General features: G+C 40.1%; 1 protein-coding gene across 1 annotated transcript in view; it reads right to left on the bottom strand.

Moving 5' to 3' along the window:
• The window catches only part of Tnfsf11 (TNF superfamily member 11), a 29,023-nt gene extending 11,046 nt beyond the window's left edge, over positions 1-17,977 (bottom strand). Inside the window, exons 1-2 of the mRNA XM_004844249.3 lie at positions 17,685-17,977; positions 12,307-12,474 (exon numbers count right to left, since the gene is read on the bottom strand). Of these exons, the coding sequence (XP_004844306.1) occupies positions 12,307-12,474; positions 17,685-17,906 (390 nt within the window). The 5' untranslated portion in view covers positions 17,907-17,977. The remainder of the gene's footprint in view (positions 1-12,306; positions 12,475-17,684) is intronic.
• Between the last annotated feature and the right edge of the window lie 599 nt (positions 17,978-18,576).

The following is an 18,576-nucleotide window of genomic DNA, read 5'->3' as shown; positions in this document are numbered from 1 at the left end:
CTGTATAAGAGCAAGTATAAACACATGAGTACTTCCAAATCCCTGGAGAAGTTGTAGGAATTTTGCTCCAGGTAATTTTAGTATTTACAGCAAACGCTAAGCCCCCTTTGCAAACTCAGTTGCATAACTGCCCCAAACAAGACTGTGATAACATTTCAATTCAGAAGTGAATGTGGGCTGGGGATTTAGCTCAGTGGTTCCGCCGCCTGCCTTGCAAGGGCAAGGTCTGGAGTTCGATCCCCAGTACCAAAAAAAAAAAAAACCAGAAGTGAATGTTAGTAAATTGGCCTTAAAGTTTGCTTGAGTGTAATGCTTTTTTTTTTACATTCTCCGAAACAATATAAATAGATCTAGGTTCCAACTGAGGATATTCCGAACTGCAAAGAGTCCCTGAAAAGGTCAAATTGCTGGAATCTGGGTTTATCAGACTGAAAACCCCACCTGTGTACTGTAGTGTGAATCATGTGATCCATGTAGCACCTGTCAATCAGAGCACAGCAGAAGCAATTTGTACAGCCAGATGCTGCAGAAGCCACTGGCACCAGCTTGAGCTGGGGCCTCAGGTGGCTGCCTCCCACTGAAATACCAGCAGCAGCTGCAGGGACATCTGGCTGGTTGAACAAGGATTTAACACCCCGTTTGCCAGATATAATACAGGGTTCATACACTTGTTAACATATGTAATGCCTTCATTTTAACATCTTAATGATACCCTTCATGTAAATCTTCTCCAACCTAGTTACAAGAATAGTGCATTCATCAGCAAGTTAACACATGAATGCCACACATGGGTTATTTCTGAAAATGAATAGCCAGTTTCCTATTCCTGCAGAGAAGTCCTGCAGACTTCCTCCTGGTAAATAGCTCAGAATCCAACCCCTCCTCTTCGGGGGTACCAATGCCCTTCTTGAAGCTTTCATTGCTTCTCACTGAGATTACAATAACAGCCCTGACCTACTTCCTCTCCCTGTCTCCTGCCCTTCTGAAACTCACCCACCACCTCTGCTAGAAGGTGCACCAAAAGGTACAAGTAGGTACATGTCCCTTCCCTTCCTAAAGTACTGCATGAGCTACTTGCACACTTAAGAACAAGTCTATGGGCTTATGAAGCCCTGCATGACTGGGCTTGTGATATTGTGATATAAAAAGAAATATGTAATTGATCTTCATCCTAGCTCCTGGCACAGGGCCCTTAATATTCTTGGAATTTCTTGAATGATAGGAGTGATAGAAGCATCTTTTGTTTATTCATAACCCTTTTCTAACCAGACTTTAATTTATACTTGGAAGATGGGCTAGTTGCCAGAGGAACCAACTATACTATTAGGGGATTGGAGTTTTCACCCCATCCCCTGACTCTAGGGAGAGGGAGAGGCAAGGGACTGAGTTCAATTATCAACCGCCAAGGGTTTAATCAATCATGCCTACATAACAGATCCTCCATAAACACCCTAAATAACGGGATTTGGGGAGCTTTGGAGCCAGTAACACATCAAGGTACCAGGAGGGTGGCAGTCCATAAACTGCCACTCCATCTCTTGCCCTATCCTTCTCAGACATTGGTCTCTTCCGGAGTTGTGTCCTTCATAATAAATGGGTAATAATAAGGAAAGTGCCTCCTGAGACTTGTGAGCTGTTCAAGCAAATTACTGAAGCTGAAAAGGGAGTCCGAGGAGCCCTGACTCACAGCTGGTTGGTGAGAAGTGCAGGTCACAATCTGGAACTTGTCACTGGGGTCATGACTGACTTGTAGGACACCCAGGTATTGCTATAGAGTTATAAACTGCTTAAGGTAAGGAAACATTTGGTGTTTGGAACATTTGGTGTCAGAAGTGTTTTGAGTGTAGGGAATACAGTAGCTTTTCATGTAGCCCTGTTCACACCAGGCTCTCCTGCTGTTTCTCCCCTGTATCCCAAACCATCCCCTGCAAGGATGCTCTGGGATGACCCGGGGTCCAGCACAAGAAGTTAGTGACAGATCTATTGGCAAGTATCTCACCTCCTGTTCACGCACACCTTGACACAAAATGCTCCCTCCTCGCTCAGAAAGACACCTTAGGATTTCATCAACAGTGTTTCATTTTCTTTAATTGCAGAGCTATTACTTGCATGGCATTCTTGCTTCACAAGGCACAGAAATACAGTCACCAGGTATTGTGCAACAAAAAGATGCCATTTAGAATCTCTGTCTCAGCTGTCCTCCCTCCTTGGAAGGTTATCTGAATCTTTAAATCCACAGGGCCTGAGGGGAAACTTTATATGACCTGGATGGAGCTGGTGACCCCTCAGTGCCTTATGAAGAGTCAGTGGTGACCGTTCAAAGACTGTTTAGCCGTCATGGTTTAAATGAAGAAGTGTCTGCTACCGTTACAGGTCTCCTTGGGTTTTCATAAAGGAGCCTTCTGCTGGCAGTGTGGCTCAGCCATACAGTGCACAAGGTCCTGGGCTCCATCCCAGCAGGGAAGGTGGAGGTGTGCAAAACAAAGAATTTTAAGAGTGAAATCCATAGAGCGATCTGTTGCTCAAATACATCCGTAGTGGAAACTGCTTCTCAGTCTAAATTCCTTAGAGCAGAGCCCTCAAGGCACCAGGAAGGGAGAGGGCAGGGTCACCAGGGAAGGGGAGAAGCAGCTCCTCACTATGCCAAATGAGGGAAAGATGTGAAGTGGGTATAAGTTTATCAACTCAGCAAGCAGAGGTAAGGAGAGAAGGGAAATAGGGTACAGACTCCACTAACTCTGAAGGCAAGAGCCATCATCTCTGATGTAAATCTGTAAATTTGCATTTTGATCTCTAAAATTATTTACTTTTTAAATACAAAACTACTGACTACAAAAATTCTCCTAAAGCAAAGTCTCCTCAGCATGGATTCTACATTCTCCTCCATGAGCCCACTCCTAACCTCCTAATCTCTCCCCTCCTACTGATCAACCAGCACCATCCCACTACTATCTAGAAGATTCCCAGGGAGGAGCCTGACCAAGATGTAGGTTGGCCTCCTCTTCCCAGCCCAGACAGGGTCACTCGGGTAACATTTCCACCAAAAGAAGTCTGCTGCGTGATGAGACACATCTTAGCAAACAGCTAATGTGCCCTACCCACCAAAGGACTGAGGAATGCCGTGTCCTTGTTTTCATAAAGCAAAGTGATGCTTTTCCTGGCAGTAAGATGGGTATGCTGGGAATAGAAAATTAGCTTTTATTGTTTAACCTTCATGGTTTAAGTGAGGGAGCTTCTGCTACAGTTAAAGGTCCCCTTGGGTTTTCATAAAGTAGCCTTATGACAGCAATATTAGTCTTCATAAAGAGCCCAATTTTAAAATGTCTTACACTATGCTACTCCTTAAAGATCCTTAATCTAGGGGCTTGGCAGAGTAGCTGCAGTGTGGCATCCTAGGCTCTCTGTGCTATTTACCATGTCTCTACTTTCCTCTGCCAGTTGAAAAATAATAATGCCATTCTTACATTGGCTGCACTTTCCACATTTGCAAGGCCTCAGCTCCTCTGAAAAACGCTTCCTCCCACACACTCTCCCAAAGTGTTTTTGGCCACTAAGAAGGACAGTTAAAGGGGACCAGAACTGCAACTGGGACAGTGAAGCGAAGTAGGGCCCCAGGCTCAAGGCCCACAAAGTGCTCACACCCCAAAAGAAGGAGGAAGCTCCACTCTCAACGAAGCAGGAAAACACCAGGCTTGGGAGTGACCTCTAGTACTCAATGAATCTTAGGAACATCTCTTAATGACTAGCTTCTGACAACAAAGAACAACTAGATACCTGGTGATACCCATAGGATAAGTGGGCATGGAACATTCCTTCATTAAATTTATTCTTCAAACTTTCATTGGATACCTACCATAGGCCTGCCTCAAGGGAAAGAAACGAAACGTCAGTGGGTCCTGCCTTTGGAAAGCCACATTTGGGAAAGCCAGGCCAACCCCAGGCCTATGTAGTCAGTGCTATGATGAGAAGCCCTGAGTGTGCTCAGGAGGAGGCCAGACATCAGTGGGTTCTCTTTGGGAAATAATCCCTGAGTTGAATTTTGAGAGATGATTAGAAAAAGGACTGCAGAGAAAGGACCTGTAATGGGATGCACAAGGCTCCTAATTCATCTATCCATCCATCTATTCTACAAAGTTTAGTGATGGCAAGGGGTCAGCCTCCTGTGGGTTGCTAAGAACTCTGAGTTCACAGAGCAGATTTCCTTATCTTTGCTTTTCTTAGGCAGCAGAGAGGTGGAGAGGTGAATGGATACAATTAGGATAAAGAGTTCAGGCACTTTAGTACGGTGGGACTACTGGGTACAAGTTGGGGTGACAAATGAGGTGGAGTAACCAAGGTAAGGAGGCTGGAAAGGTAGGGGCTGGATGAGGGTTTTCAGAACACAGAGAATTTTATGTTACATGTTGAGCAGCTCATATATTATCCTGACTACCGGGATCCACTGAAGATACTTTGAGTAAGAAAGTAAGTGACATGTGCAGACTTGCATTTTACAAGTTACTCATTATGGAGAGGATGGAGTAGAGGCAACAAGATCATGGACAGGGTGGCCAATTGCCATGATCCAGACAAGAAATAATGATAGACTGTATTCACAGACCAACCATACTGAATAGAATAAAGGAGTACATGAAGGTTTTGTTACCAAAAAAAATAGTAGAAATCACAGGATAGGGGAGAGGAGAAGAGTTAGTCTGTAAGTCCATAAGACCATCTTCTGGCCTCTGGTTTGTTGTGATTGGTTTTTTTGTTTGTTTGTTTGCTTTAGTTTTTTTGGTACTGGGGATCAAACTCGGGTCCTTGCGCTTGTGAGGCAGGCAGTGGAACCACTGAGCTAAATTCCCAGGATGGTTTGTTGTGATTGAGATGATGGTATTTTCATTCACCATGGAAGGATATTGGATGAGGAGCAGCTATGGGTATGAGAAGAGCTCTAAGTTCACCAAAACTTTCTGATGAGATGAGCTTTAGAGTTTATAATCAGTATTTTTACTGCCTCAATTGGTACTACGACCACCCAGTGTTTCCCCAAGGCAAAGAATGAAGAGTAGGCCAGCCCCCTAGCAATGAGGAGCTCAGTGAAAACAGAACTCTTCCAGACCCTTGGCTTCAAAATGTTTAAGCAACCATTAGTTGTCCAATCTTATCAGATACAAACAGCCTTCTACAACTTCCAAGCCCACCTTCCCCAAACCACACAACCTTGATTCTATGTCACAAATATAATCACTTCATTCACAAATGGCTTCTCTATCTACCACTGGCTCTTACTTCTTAGGATGCATTGAAGAAGCTGCAGCAAATCAGAATTTGCTAACCTACCAAATCAGAATCTCAAAAATGGATCTGGAAGCCCTCATTAAAAAACAAAAACAAAAAAAAGGTTCACGTTGAATCTTAAGATCCACCAGGTTTAGAACACTACTCTGGGGCAGAGCTTTTTCTCCAGTTACACAGGCTGTCCCTCTGAAAGAATGCGCCATCCAGGTCAAAACAATATGAATTGTCCCTGACACCTGGTATCCAATGAAGGATCCTCAGGTCCATTTACTTCTGGAATCTGCTCGATGTCTCAGACCACATAATGAATTCTCCTCTTTCAGACATGCTTTTCCCAGTTTGTTTCTTTAAAGATGACTGGTCAGAGTACCCTTTCTTCTACCTTGCTTGTAACACAAAAATAGGCCCATCTCTGACTACATCACTCATTGATTATTTCCCTGTTGCAAACCTCCTACCTCCTGCCTTCTTGCCTGGGTTTCCCCTGCAATTGAGCACACTGCCAGTAGCTTACTGTTGGGCAAAAGACAGTAGATGGTTTAGGTTTTGTAGGAAAACTCTGTGGGTCTTACTTCAGATTTCCCATAAATACAGCTTTTATAAACGCTAAATATGATTGGGGTTGAACTGCACTTTCCAAAACTATTATAGCAAAGAGAGATGAAATTCTATTGGAAAACCACTACATGACTAACATCTTGATTTGGAAAGATCAATGCCCCAAAACTCAAGTTTCCCTGTGGGTTTATGAGAAAGTTTCCTGAGACACATACTCTTGTGTACAAAGGCAAAAAGACAATAAATGAACTTTAATTTTTCCCTTTCCTTTTTTTAAGCAAAAAAGCAAATGAGAAATAATGGCTATATAACAACTCCAATGATTACAGTTTCACAAGCAGATGCAATCTATTTAAATTTTAATTGATTTTTACCTACTTTATTTTAAAATTGTAAATAGGGTTCTCATAATAATCAAGACTAGAATTCTGAAGGATTAGCTTTATATATAGGGAAAATACAATCACTTAATCTGATGAACTTTCTGATTTTAAATTAATGCTCTTGAATCCACAAAATCTAGCAATAACCATGCAAATGACAATAAAGGTTTAGTCAGCATCATAGATACATATGTCTAAATGGATCTCTGAAACTTTCTCAATGAGATGAATGCTGTTAAATCTACTTCTACATTTCTCTAATAATCAAAACAATCTTAAAGTACTTGAACCTTAAAAAATAAAATATTGACCATTGTAATTTTTTATACCTTTGTGTATTTTCATAGTAAACTCTTGTTCATGTTTTCATAGCAAACTCTTGTTCATGTTTCCAACATACTAGAACTCAGTGAATGTCAGACCCTCCTTATTATACCCTCCTATTCGTCTTCTCCTTTTTCCCATTAGTTCAGGCCACCTCCTTCTTCAAGCTTTATGGGCAAATGGCCCTCAGCTGGAGACCAAGTCATCCAGCCTCTCTTGCAGAAAAGTATGATCTTATGAGTAACTTCCAGCCAAGTAACTAGGATGCTCCTAGTAGTGATATCTCAACTCTCAGGTACTACTCTGGCTTTTTCTTTCATTTTTTTCCCTGTCTAGAAATGACAACAAATGGAGAAATCAACTTGGACACAGAGGTGGAATGGACATACCCAGATGGCTCACCTCTGGATTATTATGTACGAGAGAGGAAAAAACTCTATGGGTCTCTTTGTAACCTGGCTTAAGACACCAAAAAACAGTGAATATTTCATCAAGGACCAAAGCACTGAGAATCTTTGGGTACACTGTTCTCAATATCAAAGGTTAGTTTGTATTTGCATTATGCATTCTAAAGGAAAAGAGGCCAAATATATACTGATTCCCGCAGGTAATAGGTAAGAATTCCAGGTAAGAATGAACTGTTCAATAACTATGGCTTTCTGATCTTGTTCCCCATTTGCCAGTAGGTTGATAGAGAGTCAGAGCCTTACACTCCAGGATATGCCAATGAAGTAACTTATTGGTAGTCTTTAGAAAACTTTTTTAAAATTTGCACTAATATAAGGAGCCAGGGTCGTGTTTTTGGCTCACACTATTGGCCTGCATCTGCATAGTGAACAGGCTACCAATAGTCAAATAAACATGAAGAAAATGTGATTAAAGTGAGAAGTCCAGTGGGAGATAACTTCTAACAAAAACTAACCTTTGATTGTACTAAAGCTTTATTTATAATCTTTTTTTTTCTTTCTGAGACAGGGTCTCACTGTGTAGTTCAGGTTGGCCTTGAATTCACTATGTAGCCTAAGCTGGCTTTGAACTCCCAGTGATCCTCCTGTCTCAGCCTCTCAAGTGCTGAGATTATAGGTGTGCACCACTGTGCCTGGCTTATTATATTCTTAAATGACTTTATAAGTTGGTTGCAGTCCCATTTCATTCAAAAATATTAGTTTACAGAGTTGAATAGATTTTCCATCATTTATTGGTTCTTTTTTCCATTCATTTCTAAATATAAATTAGGATGCAATATTTTCAAATATGTACAAATTGACAGTCCTTTTCTTGATGGATCTTGCAACTTTGTTCAGTGGTCTCTACACATTTCTAATTGTTCAGCTCTATCAAGGAAAAAAATTTTAATTCTCTCAAACACATATTTATTAAACATTAAATAAAAATACTCTTGCATATTATATATTACAAAATATTCACAATTTAAATCCCACTTTTAAAAGCTAATACTAAAAAATAAATACACAAATAAGTCCTCATATTTCCTTTCTACCTTCTAGGGGATCATCTTGAATGCATCAGACATCTCATTTCCAAGAGCAAGGCAATTTATGTAATTTGCATATTGATCACTCTCCTGGATGTCATTCTTTCAAATATCTTTGCAAGTAACTTTCAGAGAGTTTTTCACCAACAAGCATCTAGTGTGAAGTCAGCAACCTGGCACAATGAAGTCGAGAAGGGCCATTGCCATAAGTGCTTAGGATGCATTGTGAGTGTATAGACAGATAGCTGGCTCTCCATTGAGACTGGTCAGGCGGTCTGAGGCCGTGTCCTCCCTGCCACGCAGGACAGTCCTTGCTAAGGCCTGAGCTCACCACTCTCCTCCCCCATGTGGCTGGCAGAGCCCACAGAGGCTGCCAAAACTAAAAACAAGAATCACTTTACTAATCAGACACTATATTTGTACCAGTGTTTTCTTTATTGTCATAGACTGTTATGATAGACTTTATAAACTGTGGTTGGTAGAGCTGGATCACCACTGAGAGGCTTTCAGAGTTCTGTGATAAAAGGGAAAAAAGCCAAGAAAACCCAGCCACAAGCAAAAAAACGGGGAAAAACAGCATTACTTGTCTGACCAAAGACAGGCTGGGTAAACACCGCTTTCTGCACACATATAATGTGATATTATGCTTATGTCTGATATTTACCACTGGATGGTTGATCTCTCAATAATGATAGCAGCCACAGATATAATTTTATTTTATGGATTCACTCAATATCTATGTTAGAACTAAAACTAAGACACAAACCTACTTATGAATGTCTAATACATCTTTCCTGTTTATACACCCATTTTATTTTCAGTATTGGCAAGAGAAATAAGAAATCTAATTATTTTGGCAAGTTGTACAGAATGTCACAGTAACCAATAATCTTCATCAAAGGCTAACACACTTGGCAATTCATTAATTTGGCTAGGGGTAGAGGAGAGTAAATCTTTGGGTTTAGGAAAAGATATGGCAAAGTGCCTAAAACAATATGTATAGTTAATAGATGCTGGTTGATTCTAATGACAAGGTATGGATAACCCTCATTTTCCTGAAGATCTGGTCTAGGGAGGAAATGGTATCTTTTACCTCTAATACACATTGCTATATTATGATAATTGGTGCATTATATTAATACACATGGGTGTATTGTAACAGTTCCTTATTCTTTAGAAGGGGTCACTTGTACATTTTATTGCCCATGCAAAAAAACTAAAATCGAATGCTACAATAAAAACAAATTGAAACTAATGAAATAAAGTTCTAGTCATTCTGTGAACCTAATAATCTATTAGTATAATTAAAACTGTGTGCCTTTTATAAGACCAGTTGATTATTGTTGCCTGTCCAAAAATTTTTTTCCGTCTGGTTTGCCAGGTACTAAATCTCTCATTATTAGTGTTACTCAGTTGGCATGAGGCACCATATCTCCAATGGCTGCTAAAATAGTCAAAATTCCACCATTAATGCTCATTAATACAAATTGCTAATTTAATACAAATTGGTTGATTATACTATCTAAGCAGTCATTCAGAAATGTCAAAGGAAATGGAAAAATGGACAGGTAAGTTGTGATGGGGCAAGAAGTGGGAGAAAAGTTTGCTGGAGCACCAGAGAGTGTTAGCAGGCTGTACTGTCCAGGATTTGCTTTCTCTTAAAACACGACTGAAGGATACAATTTTTTAAAGGTACTAAACAGATTGTTCTAAATTTCATTTTTTTAATAATCTAAACTATGCTTACTTACTTCATTTTATATTAAACCATATGCATGCCTATATTCATACACAAGACACCCAGGGAATATGATCTACTCTAAGCCACTCATTCTTCTTTGTGAATCTAGCTGCTATCTTTCACCCAAGTTATATTACAATGATTATTATAATTTTATGTAGTTTTGTCTTTATATCATCCAATTCTACATTAAGTGTCTCTGTAAAATTTTCTAGCTTATTCCTATAAGCCTTGAACATTTCTTGTTAAGTTTCTTTTTAGAACTTTTTTTACAAACTATGAATGGACTCTCTTATTCATGTTTTCTAATTATTGTTGGAAATGAGGATGTCTAGTGATAATTACTGACATTTTTTATCACTGACTTTTATAAACTGATTTATTTTATTTCACCTATAGTCTTTCAGGTTTTTTGGAATTTTCCTAAGTACATAATCATATCACATGCTAATTATGCCTTTTCTGTTTCTCTAAATATTTTTTCTTATTTCACTATCTGGTCCAATGACATTTGCTAGCACTGTCAGAACAATATTAAATAATCTGGGAACAATGGGCATCTTTATTATGTCCCTGATTTTTAGATAAATACTATAATTTTCATCATTAGCTAACTTTTAGTTTTAGATATTTGTGGTAATATCCAGAATCTATCTAACTGTGTATTTTCTAATGGACTTAAACATCAGAAATAGATGAAAATTTTTTCAATCACTTCTCAGGCTCTATGAGACGATAAAACATTTTTCTTCCTTGATCTATTAAGACCAAACCTTTCTTGCATTCTCATAAGTAAATGTTAATGTTATCTGTCATTATTTATTTTCAAAATTATCTTGGCTGATCTTACATACCTTTCATCGGTAAGAAATTTAAAGGATACTTTTTAAGAGCTAGAAAATCAACAAAATTAAAAGTTCATTTTTATTTTAAGGGAAGACAAAGTGGGCCAATCCAAACAGCAAATCAGGACACAATCATTTACGTAACCAGAATTATCTTAGTAAAAGATTCAGCTTTGGGCTAATAGAGTAATCCCTAGTATATGTAAATAGTTGTTTACAGATAGATTATTCTGTATGTGAGAGATAAGTTTACAAATGGGATAAAAAAACTGACTAATAATACATAAACAGCACAGCAAAAATGAATAGATTAGCAGGATCCTTGCTGTCATAGCTCAAAAATTAAAATGTAAAAGGATCAATGAATTTAAAACAATATTTTATACATCTACCACATAAAGCTAAGTATCTAGATACTAATTCTATTGAAAATGTGATTTTCATAAATAATGTCACTTTCTTATACATATTAGAATATGTACTTTATTGATTCTATGATGCACTTATTTTTCCAATGTAGTATTCTCGAAATTAACATGCAACTAGGATCTATTATGATCCTGTTTAATTTTTCTATGCACTTTTTTTTCTATCTTAATGGTACACAGCATATGATATAAGTCAAAACGTACTGTCTTCAATTTGATAAAATACAGCAACTCTTAACCTTATGAGTGTAAGACATTTACTTTTCATGGTTTTACAGAACAGCCTTATCTCCCAACCTCAACCTCTGACTGAAACACTTTTTAATTTTTATTGGTACATATTTGTAGCCTTTAAATATATTACTCTATGTGGATTATTAAAGTGAGCAAAATTTAGATTTAAGGGCTTTGAGAAATTCACAATTTACTCTGAGATGATAAGATACAATCCAAGGAGTTGCAAAACATAGGTTGGATGTGCAGATGGATTCACAAATGCACATAAATTTGCATACAGATATGCATTGCAAACGGATGTTCTACACTAGAGTCAATGGGTTCTATCCAGCTTTTGGTAAAGTCAGTAAGTAAAATAATTCTAAATATGCAAAATTTTCAGGTGGCTTTATTCAGGAAAAGAAAACAGACAGTTATGTAGTGTTTCTCAAGTGAAGCTGTTAATGTAAGAGAAATCATTTGGTCTTCTTTGGCCCCATCTCCTCTCTTATTACCCAACTCTCCCAGAAGATGAGAAAACAGACACAGAATTTCCATCTCTGGGACATCATTTCCTGCTGTGTATGCTTACCTCCTCACCACACAAGACAGCAAAGGACCAGTTACAATAGCTTCTCATCAGAACCTTGAATCACACATGTGGAACAAGGGAACACAAAACCAAATGTAGAGGAAATAGCTAGCAGAAAGTCCTGTGAACCTGGGGAATGGTTTCTCTGTTAAGAAATTCAAACTATCACATTGATCCATCTACTAACCACAAGCCACCTTTATCCTCTTTTCCAAATACTACCTCTTAAAAAGAAAAGAATATTTACATAAATGTCTCTGGATGCCATAACCAATCACTACCAACTTCAGAAGAATTCTGCCAATATTTTTTAGGTATTCTCTTTAGCTCTTTTACAGACTATAAAAAGAAAAAGAACAGAGTCAATAGCACTTAGCAAGTGTTCACATTGAATAACTGCAGTGAGTAAGGGCCCTTGACTTAGCACCTTCAGTATAGACTTACCTTTTGCACAGCTCCTTGAAAGGCCTGTTTAATTCTCCTACAGGAGTCAGGTATTAATTTCATGTCCTCACTCTCCAGATTTGTGTCTTGCAAATCTGCATTTTCATGGAGTCTCAAAATTCTATAAATGCAGTGAGTGCTATCTTCTGATATTCTATTAGGATCCATCTGGGGGTAGGAACAGACATCAGAGTGGTAATTAGTAGTTTTTCTATTTAGTAGAGTGTGACTTGAGAACAGAAAAGTTCAGTTTTACAATTAATAGCTAATACAATTGCCTTCCAGTCAATGAAATGTTGGCTTCTAATTCATTTTGATAAGGAGCTAACTATCATCCACAAGAAAAGGCATAGTTCTGTGGTAGATTTTCAACAACAGAGATGTACACATGTGACTCATGTGGAACTTCTCAGAACTGTCCGACAACCCGACCGTTTTCATATAGGGAGGAGCAAAAGGAAATCACATGTGATCAGTGCAGGTAGAAAGTTTTCTGTCCTTAAGAAAGACATACACAACAGACAGATGTCAGTTGTCTGGACACTTCTGGGTATTCAAAGCATGAAGCCTACATTAATCAGGCAAAATTAACCTCATCTTTAATATCTGCTTGGTCTTTTGCTTCATCAATGAATATTTAATCAATGAAAGAAAGGGAAGAGAAATCCATTTCCTAGTCCAAAGCAAAACCTTAAATCAGAAGCTTAATTTTTCTCTTATTGAACCTCTCCTCAGTGTTTCTCAACCTGGATGGAGTATTTGGGAACATCTACGGGTGATACTTGATATCACATTAGGGTGAGGAAGGAAGCATGAGTTGGGAAACGAATGCCAAAATGCTTATAATGTAAAGGAGGGACTGTCACACCTCCAATATCCCCCATGCAGGTACTTGCTGACCATTTGGTCTGGACAAGTGTCTAGCATAAGCGTTTCCTTTCTCACCACTCTACAGTGTCTGCCTGCTCTTGCCAGGGCTCTGGTAAGATTTTGCAGCAGTTTCAACTACAGCATGAAAGGTAGCGATAATTAGCTATCAGTTGTGCTGATAATAATAGTTAAACCTATTTCCTTTTATTTGCAAAAATTCAAAATACTTCATATGCATTTGCTTATTGATAGACACAAACCAGACCAAAAAAAAAAGAAAGAAAGAGACAGAGACAGGAAGAGAAAGAGGGAGGAAGGAAGGGAGGGAGGGAAAGAAGAAAACGCTACATAAGTCCACAATAACCAGAGTTCAGTCAGGATTAATACCAAGTCTTTCTTTCCCTGATTTAATTAGATTTTTAAATGTAATAAGAAAAAACGTGCAAGATTATTAACCAACCACCAGAAATAAACTAGGAAGTACCCTATCCATATCTAAAATTCCCAAAATGAAACAATAGCCTCTTAACAAGTGTGTACTCATTAATACAAATGCTATTAGTCCAGCCTTGCAAATATAACAATGATTTATAATCAGAGAAATGCTACTATGAAGTAAAAATATCTGTAATCCAAATTTATTTCTCTTATCCTCTTTAGAATAATTATTAATTAGAATATGGGAGTATATAAGAAGGACAGCTTCCAACACACTCTTTAGAAAAAAAGGTCACTTATGCCAATGAGTACACCACAAAACCAAAAATGTCCGGACAACTGACATGAAGAGTCACTGAGTTCAGGCCCCAGAAAAGCAGACTCATACAAAGACATCAGCTAGCTCACCAGTCAGCTTGGAAATTAGGATTTGCACAGCTAAAAGTTGTACTATCCTAGCCACTAGTTAGATAATTTACATATTATAAATTAGAAATGGTCATACATGCAGTGTTACAAATCATCTGAAAGGCCTTTTCAGTCCATTAAACACACCAGGAGCTGGATGTTGTGAAAAAGACAGTGAGCAAAACAGGCAGTCTCCACCTTCATGGAAGTTACGAGTCAGCAGAGGAACACAGAAATTCCACAAAAGAACACAGTAAAGTCAGAAACAGATGAGTTCACTGTAACCAGGCCTATCTGAAAACACTAAACCTTGAATAGCTGATTTCAAATGGATTTTTTAATGCATTTATGAGATGATGCAGTGCCTGTGAAATGAAGTCCTTTTTTTAAACATAATCATTAGTAGGGTAAAATGAGGCAGGACACTTGACATTTGTTACTTCACTATCTGTGTTTTCAAACAGGAATCCTGCACACCTTGACATCAGGTTTTCAGTAGTGACTGCTGGCTGGTTAAAAAGCAGCCGGAGAGGTTGGTATGTGCATTTTGGGACACTGAGAGAAGGAGTTTAAAAGGCTAAAAAGCTTATCTTATTGGTAAACTCTAGACTTTGAATACGGCTATACAGATGTCAAATATACACGCATGTGCACACACATATTTTACAAGCAATTGTTTTGGAAAGTTTTTCTTTTCTTTTGTAAACTCAAGTATGAATGCTATGTGGTAAATACATAGCACAAGCCAGACGCTATTTTCTTTGTGGCAGGGTTAATAGGGAAAAGCCAATCTTCGCTAGATCTAGTACATATATATATATATATATATATTTTAAACCTAGCCCCAAGCAATCTGAAACATTCACTGGTAACTATTAAAACATGAGTTTAGAAAAATAATTTTAAGTAACTGTAATTTTACACTATTCTGGGCATTCAAAATCCATTCAAAGCAAAATTAAGCTGCTTTTTCTTAAGAATTTGCATAGCTTCTTTTCCCTACCTTTAAACTAAAACAATTAAACTGGTTTCTTTTAATTTTTTTTTACTATAAAGTGCAAACATGTACCCAATAACAGATGATTTTATTTTTACTGAAATGCATTCAGAGTCTGCAAGTATTTGATCCAACTTAAAACAAACAAACAAACAAAAAAACCTCTATCTGTTACTTGGCACCAAATTATAATTCAAAGAAGTTGGTATAAGCAAAAATGCTAAATCAGTGACAGGATAAATTGAGTCTACTTTCTTAGCCAGAATTATAAGAGAAAGCTCTGAAATGTATAAAGGTAGGAAGCATTGTAGATTGAACTCCATGCACCCATAACCCAACTTCTGCAATTACCATTTCATGATTGTTTGTCTACAAACAACCCTGCCTCTATTCCTTCCCCATCAATTATTTTTAAATAAATTTCAAACAGCATAGCATTACATTTGTACTTATTTCAGAATCTATTGCTAAATAATTAGGATTCCTTTAGGTATAACATGTAGATAGCCACAGTCAGTAAAATATAATCAGATCTACTGGAGTATTTATATGAATACATTACTTCTAATACTAATTCTTTACTGCAGGAGATGACCTTTTAAAAATGCAGTACAGACCTGGGTTCCCAATAATGATTAAAATATTTTGCATACATATTAGAGAAACCAACTCTTCAAGGCAGTTAGGAATATTGTACCCAGAAATCTAATTCTCCAAATGAAAAATGCCTAGTGAAGCTTATTAACTCTCATGTTTATTCTGGGGAAAGATTTTGAGTGCCTCATTATTCCTGTCCCCTCCAGACTCCTGAAAGATGATAGGTGCAATCAGGACAGACCTCTCAGCCCACCCAACCATTGGAATGCCTTCAAGAAAGTCTTAACAAGAGCCCAGCTGGTCACTCTTTCCTATGTGGTCATGCCAATTTCCATGGTTCCTGGCAAGCTAAACTGTCATGGTCCCTAAAACTCGTCCATTCCCTAGTGCTCTTTCTATCCTGAACACTTCACTACTACTGTCAAGAAAACATCATAAAAAAGTGTTAGAAAAGATATGAAGTAGAGGACTACTGCATCTTTGGTCCTGAATGCTGCTCTCTTCTTGGACTAAGAATTGTAATTGCCTTTTGTTGTGGACATTTTCAGTTACCTGGCACCATGCACAGAGTAAGTGGACACTGTGTGTAGAGTGATTTTTAAGTCGTGGCCCCATAGATTTAAGAACCATGCGCAATGCACCTCTCAATATATAAGCCCTAAATGAGGGTTGTTAAAAAATGCTGGATGGGGAAAAAGTGGATAAACAATTCATTCTTGACTGCAATGTACTGCAATGGAAGAAGAAAGTTTAGTTACTTTCATACAGTTGTGTAACCACGTTCCAAATAAACCACTCAAAAACTGTCTTAGAAAAAACATTCTCCCAAAAGGTAAAGATTATGTTTGTTGATGTACAAATACAAATTTTCTAAAGTTGTGTTCATGGCATTTCTATTTTTGTTTTAATTGATAATCACACTATTGTTATAAAATGCAAACTAGGGAATAATGAATACTTTAAAAGCCTATGATTAAAAAGCAAGAGTTTAGGACGCTAGTCTGCGTCAAAAACCAATACAACCCAAGCAGTTCCATGTTTTGATGCATCCATTGGGTAGTAATCACCTTTGAATCTGAAAACCAATGAAATTCAAATCCAACTTTATTTTCCCATTAAAAAAAACTGCACAGTCAGCCCCCTACTTCCTCTGAGAAGAGTTCACAGCACCAGACAAGAATATTTCAATGAATCCAACCAACTGCACTGCAATTTCCAAGAAAACAGAGCATAAACCACCAGAAAGCATAATATTATACATTTACCCCTTCCTTTCTACTATCTCCCTGCAGTTCTGAATCTCCGAGCAAAGCCTCTTCATCTTTTCAAAGGCTGGGGACTCGGGAAGCCAGGCCTTGCGGTGGCACACACCTCGCTTCCTTCCTCCGCCCACCTCCCTGGCAGGCACGTGGGCCCGTCCCTCTTCCTTCACCTCTCCAGCCGCGTCTGAGACCTGGCGTCTCTGGCAGCGCTGTCACTCTGCCCATCACTCTGCCCATTTGGCGACCTGGGCATCGCCCCCGGTGCTCCAAGGGCTGTGAGGACCGTGCGCCGCCCCAGCACTGTGGCCTCGAGCGCCTGCGAAGCACCAGTCCCGGGAACCCAAAGTCCCTGGGTGGTCGGCTGGAAGGTCGCTGCCCACGTGAAGGCCCTCATCCTTCCCCCTCTCCAACCCCAGTGGACTTAAGTTGGTTCTTAATTCCCGGTGAGAAATGGAAAAGGAAGAAAATGTGTGATATGTGTGATTACTTCCAGAAGAGGGGAGCAACCAATGCTGTTTCCGGGGGGAAATTCAAACCCATTCTCCTGCCGGTCGAGCCCAGCCCCACAAAGGGTGCGCTGCGGAAAGCTGGGCAAATGTCTCTCTCTCTCTATCTCTCTCTCTCTCTCTCTCTCTCTCTCTCTCTCTCTCTCTCTCTCTCTCTCTCCCCCCCCCCCCCGTCACTTTTCCCTCCTGAATAGTCAAGACCTGGGGATCCGGGTCCCTCGGCCAGCCTCAGTTTCCCAGCAGTGCGGGAGGACCAGGGTGAGGACGCCCGACGGCGTGCACCGGGAGGCGGACACTCACCTGCGCTCGGAAGTACAGGAACAGAGCCACGCTGCAGACGACCTGGCCCAGCCCCAGCCCCAGGAGGGCCACGAACATGGAGCGGGAGGCCGCGGGCGGCGGGGGCGGCTCGGCGGGCGGCGGGACGTGCAGGGGACCCTCGTGCGGGGCTCCGGGGCCCCCGCTGCCCATCTCCTCCGAGCCGCGCAGGTACTTGGTGTAGTCGCGGCTGGAGCGGCGCATGGCGCTCACCCGCTCGCCCGCTCGCTGGGGCGCTCGGCTCCCTCGGCCGCTCCCTCCTTCCCCGTCTGCGGGCTGCCAACTCCAAAAGCAGCCGCAAGACAGGCTCGGAGCCAGCGGGACCTCGGGGGGGGGGGGGGGGAAGCGCTCGTGGAGGCCTGGCGGTGGCTCCTGGGTAGGGCGCTCCGGGCAGCCCCAATTCTTATAAACCGTGGCTAGAGGGTTGGCCTCCGGAGCCAATCAGCCCTGTGAGGCTGACTCTTCCACTCCCACCTCGGGTTCCCCTTCCTTCCTCTGGCCACCCCCTCTCTTTCTCACTCTCATTGAATGGCCTCCTCCCCCTCTAAGGCCCTCGAAGAAGGAGGATGCAGGTAGGTCCAGTGGTTCTAGACTCAGCTGGCCCCAGCCTCAGTTACCCGGGTGGAGATCCTAGAGATGGGCCCGAGAAGATGTGGGTGAATTCTTTCCGAAAGGACCAGGGTTGCATCTCGGACAACCTCTGAGCAGCTAGCCTCCGATCCCATAGGATTTAGACAGTTAAAAATAGTGATCTCTGAAGACCCTTCCTTAATCACCCTTTCCAATACTCAAGAAACATGGTTTTGGCCTCTACCACGGTTCCAAATGTAGCTTGATGGAGTATTTTGGAAAATAGAAAATTCCACAACTCCAT

Source organism: Heterocephalus glaber, unplaced genomic scaffold, assembly GCF_053883595.1.
Source record: "Heterocephalus glaber isolate CG9 unplaced genomic scaffold, H.glaber_assembly_v1.0 deba00001666, whole genome shotgun sequence".
Taxonomy (NCBI): Eukaryota; Metazoa; Chordata; class Mammalia; order Rodentia; family Bathyergidae; genus Heterocephalus; species Heterocephalus glaber.
This window is presented reverse-complemented; position numbering and strand designations above follow the sequence as displayed.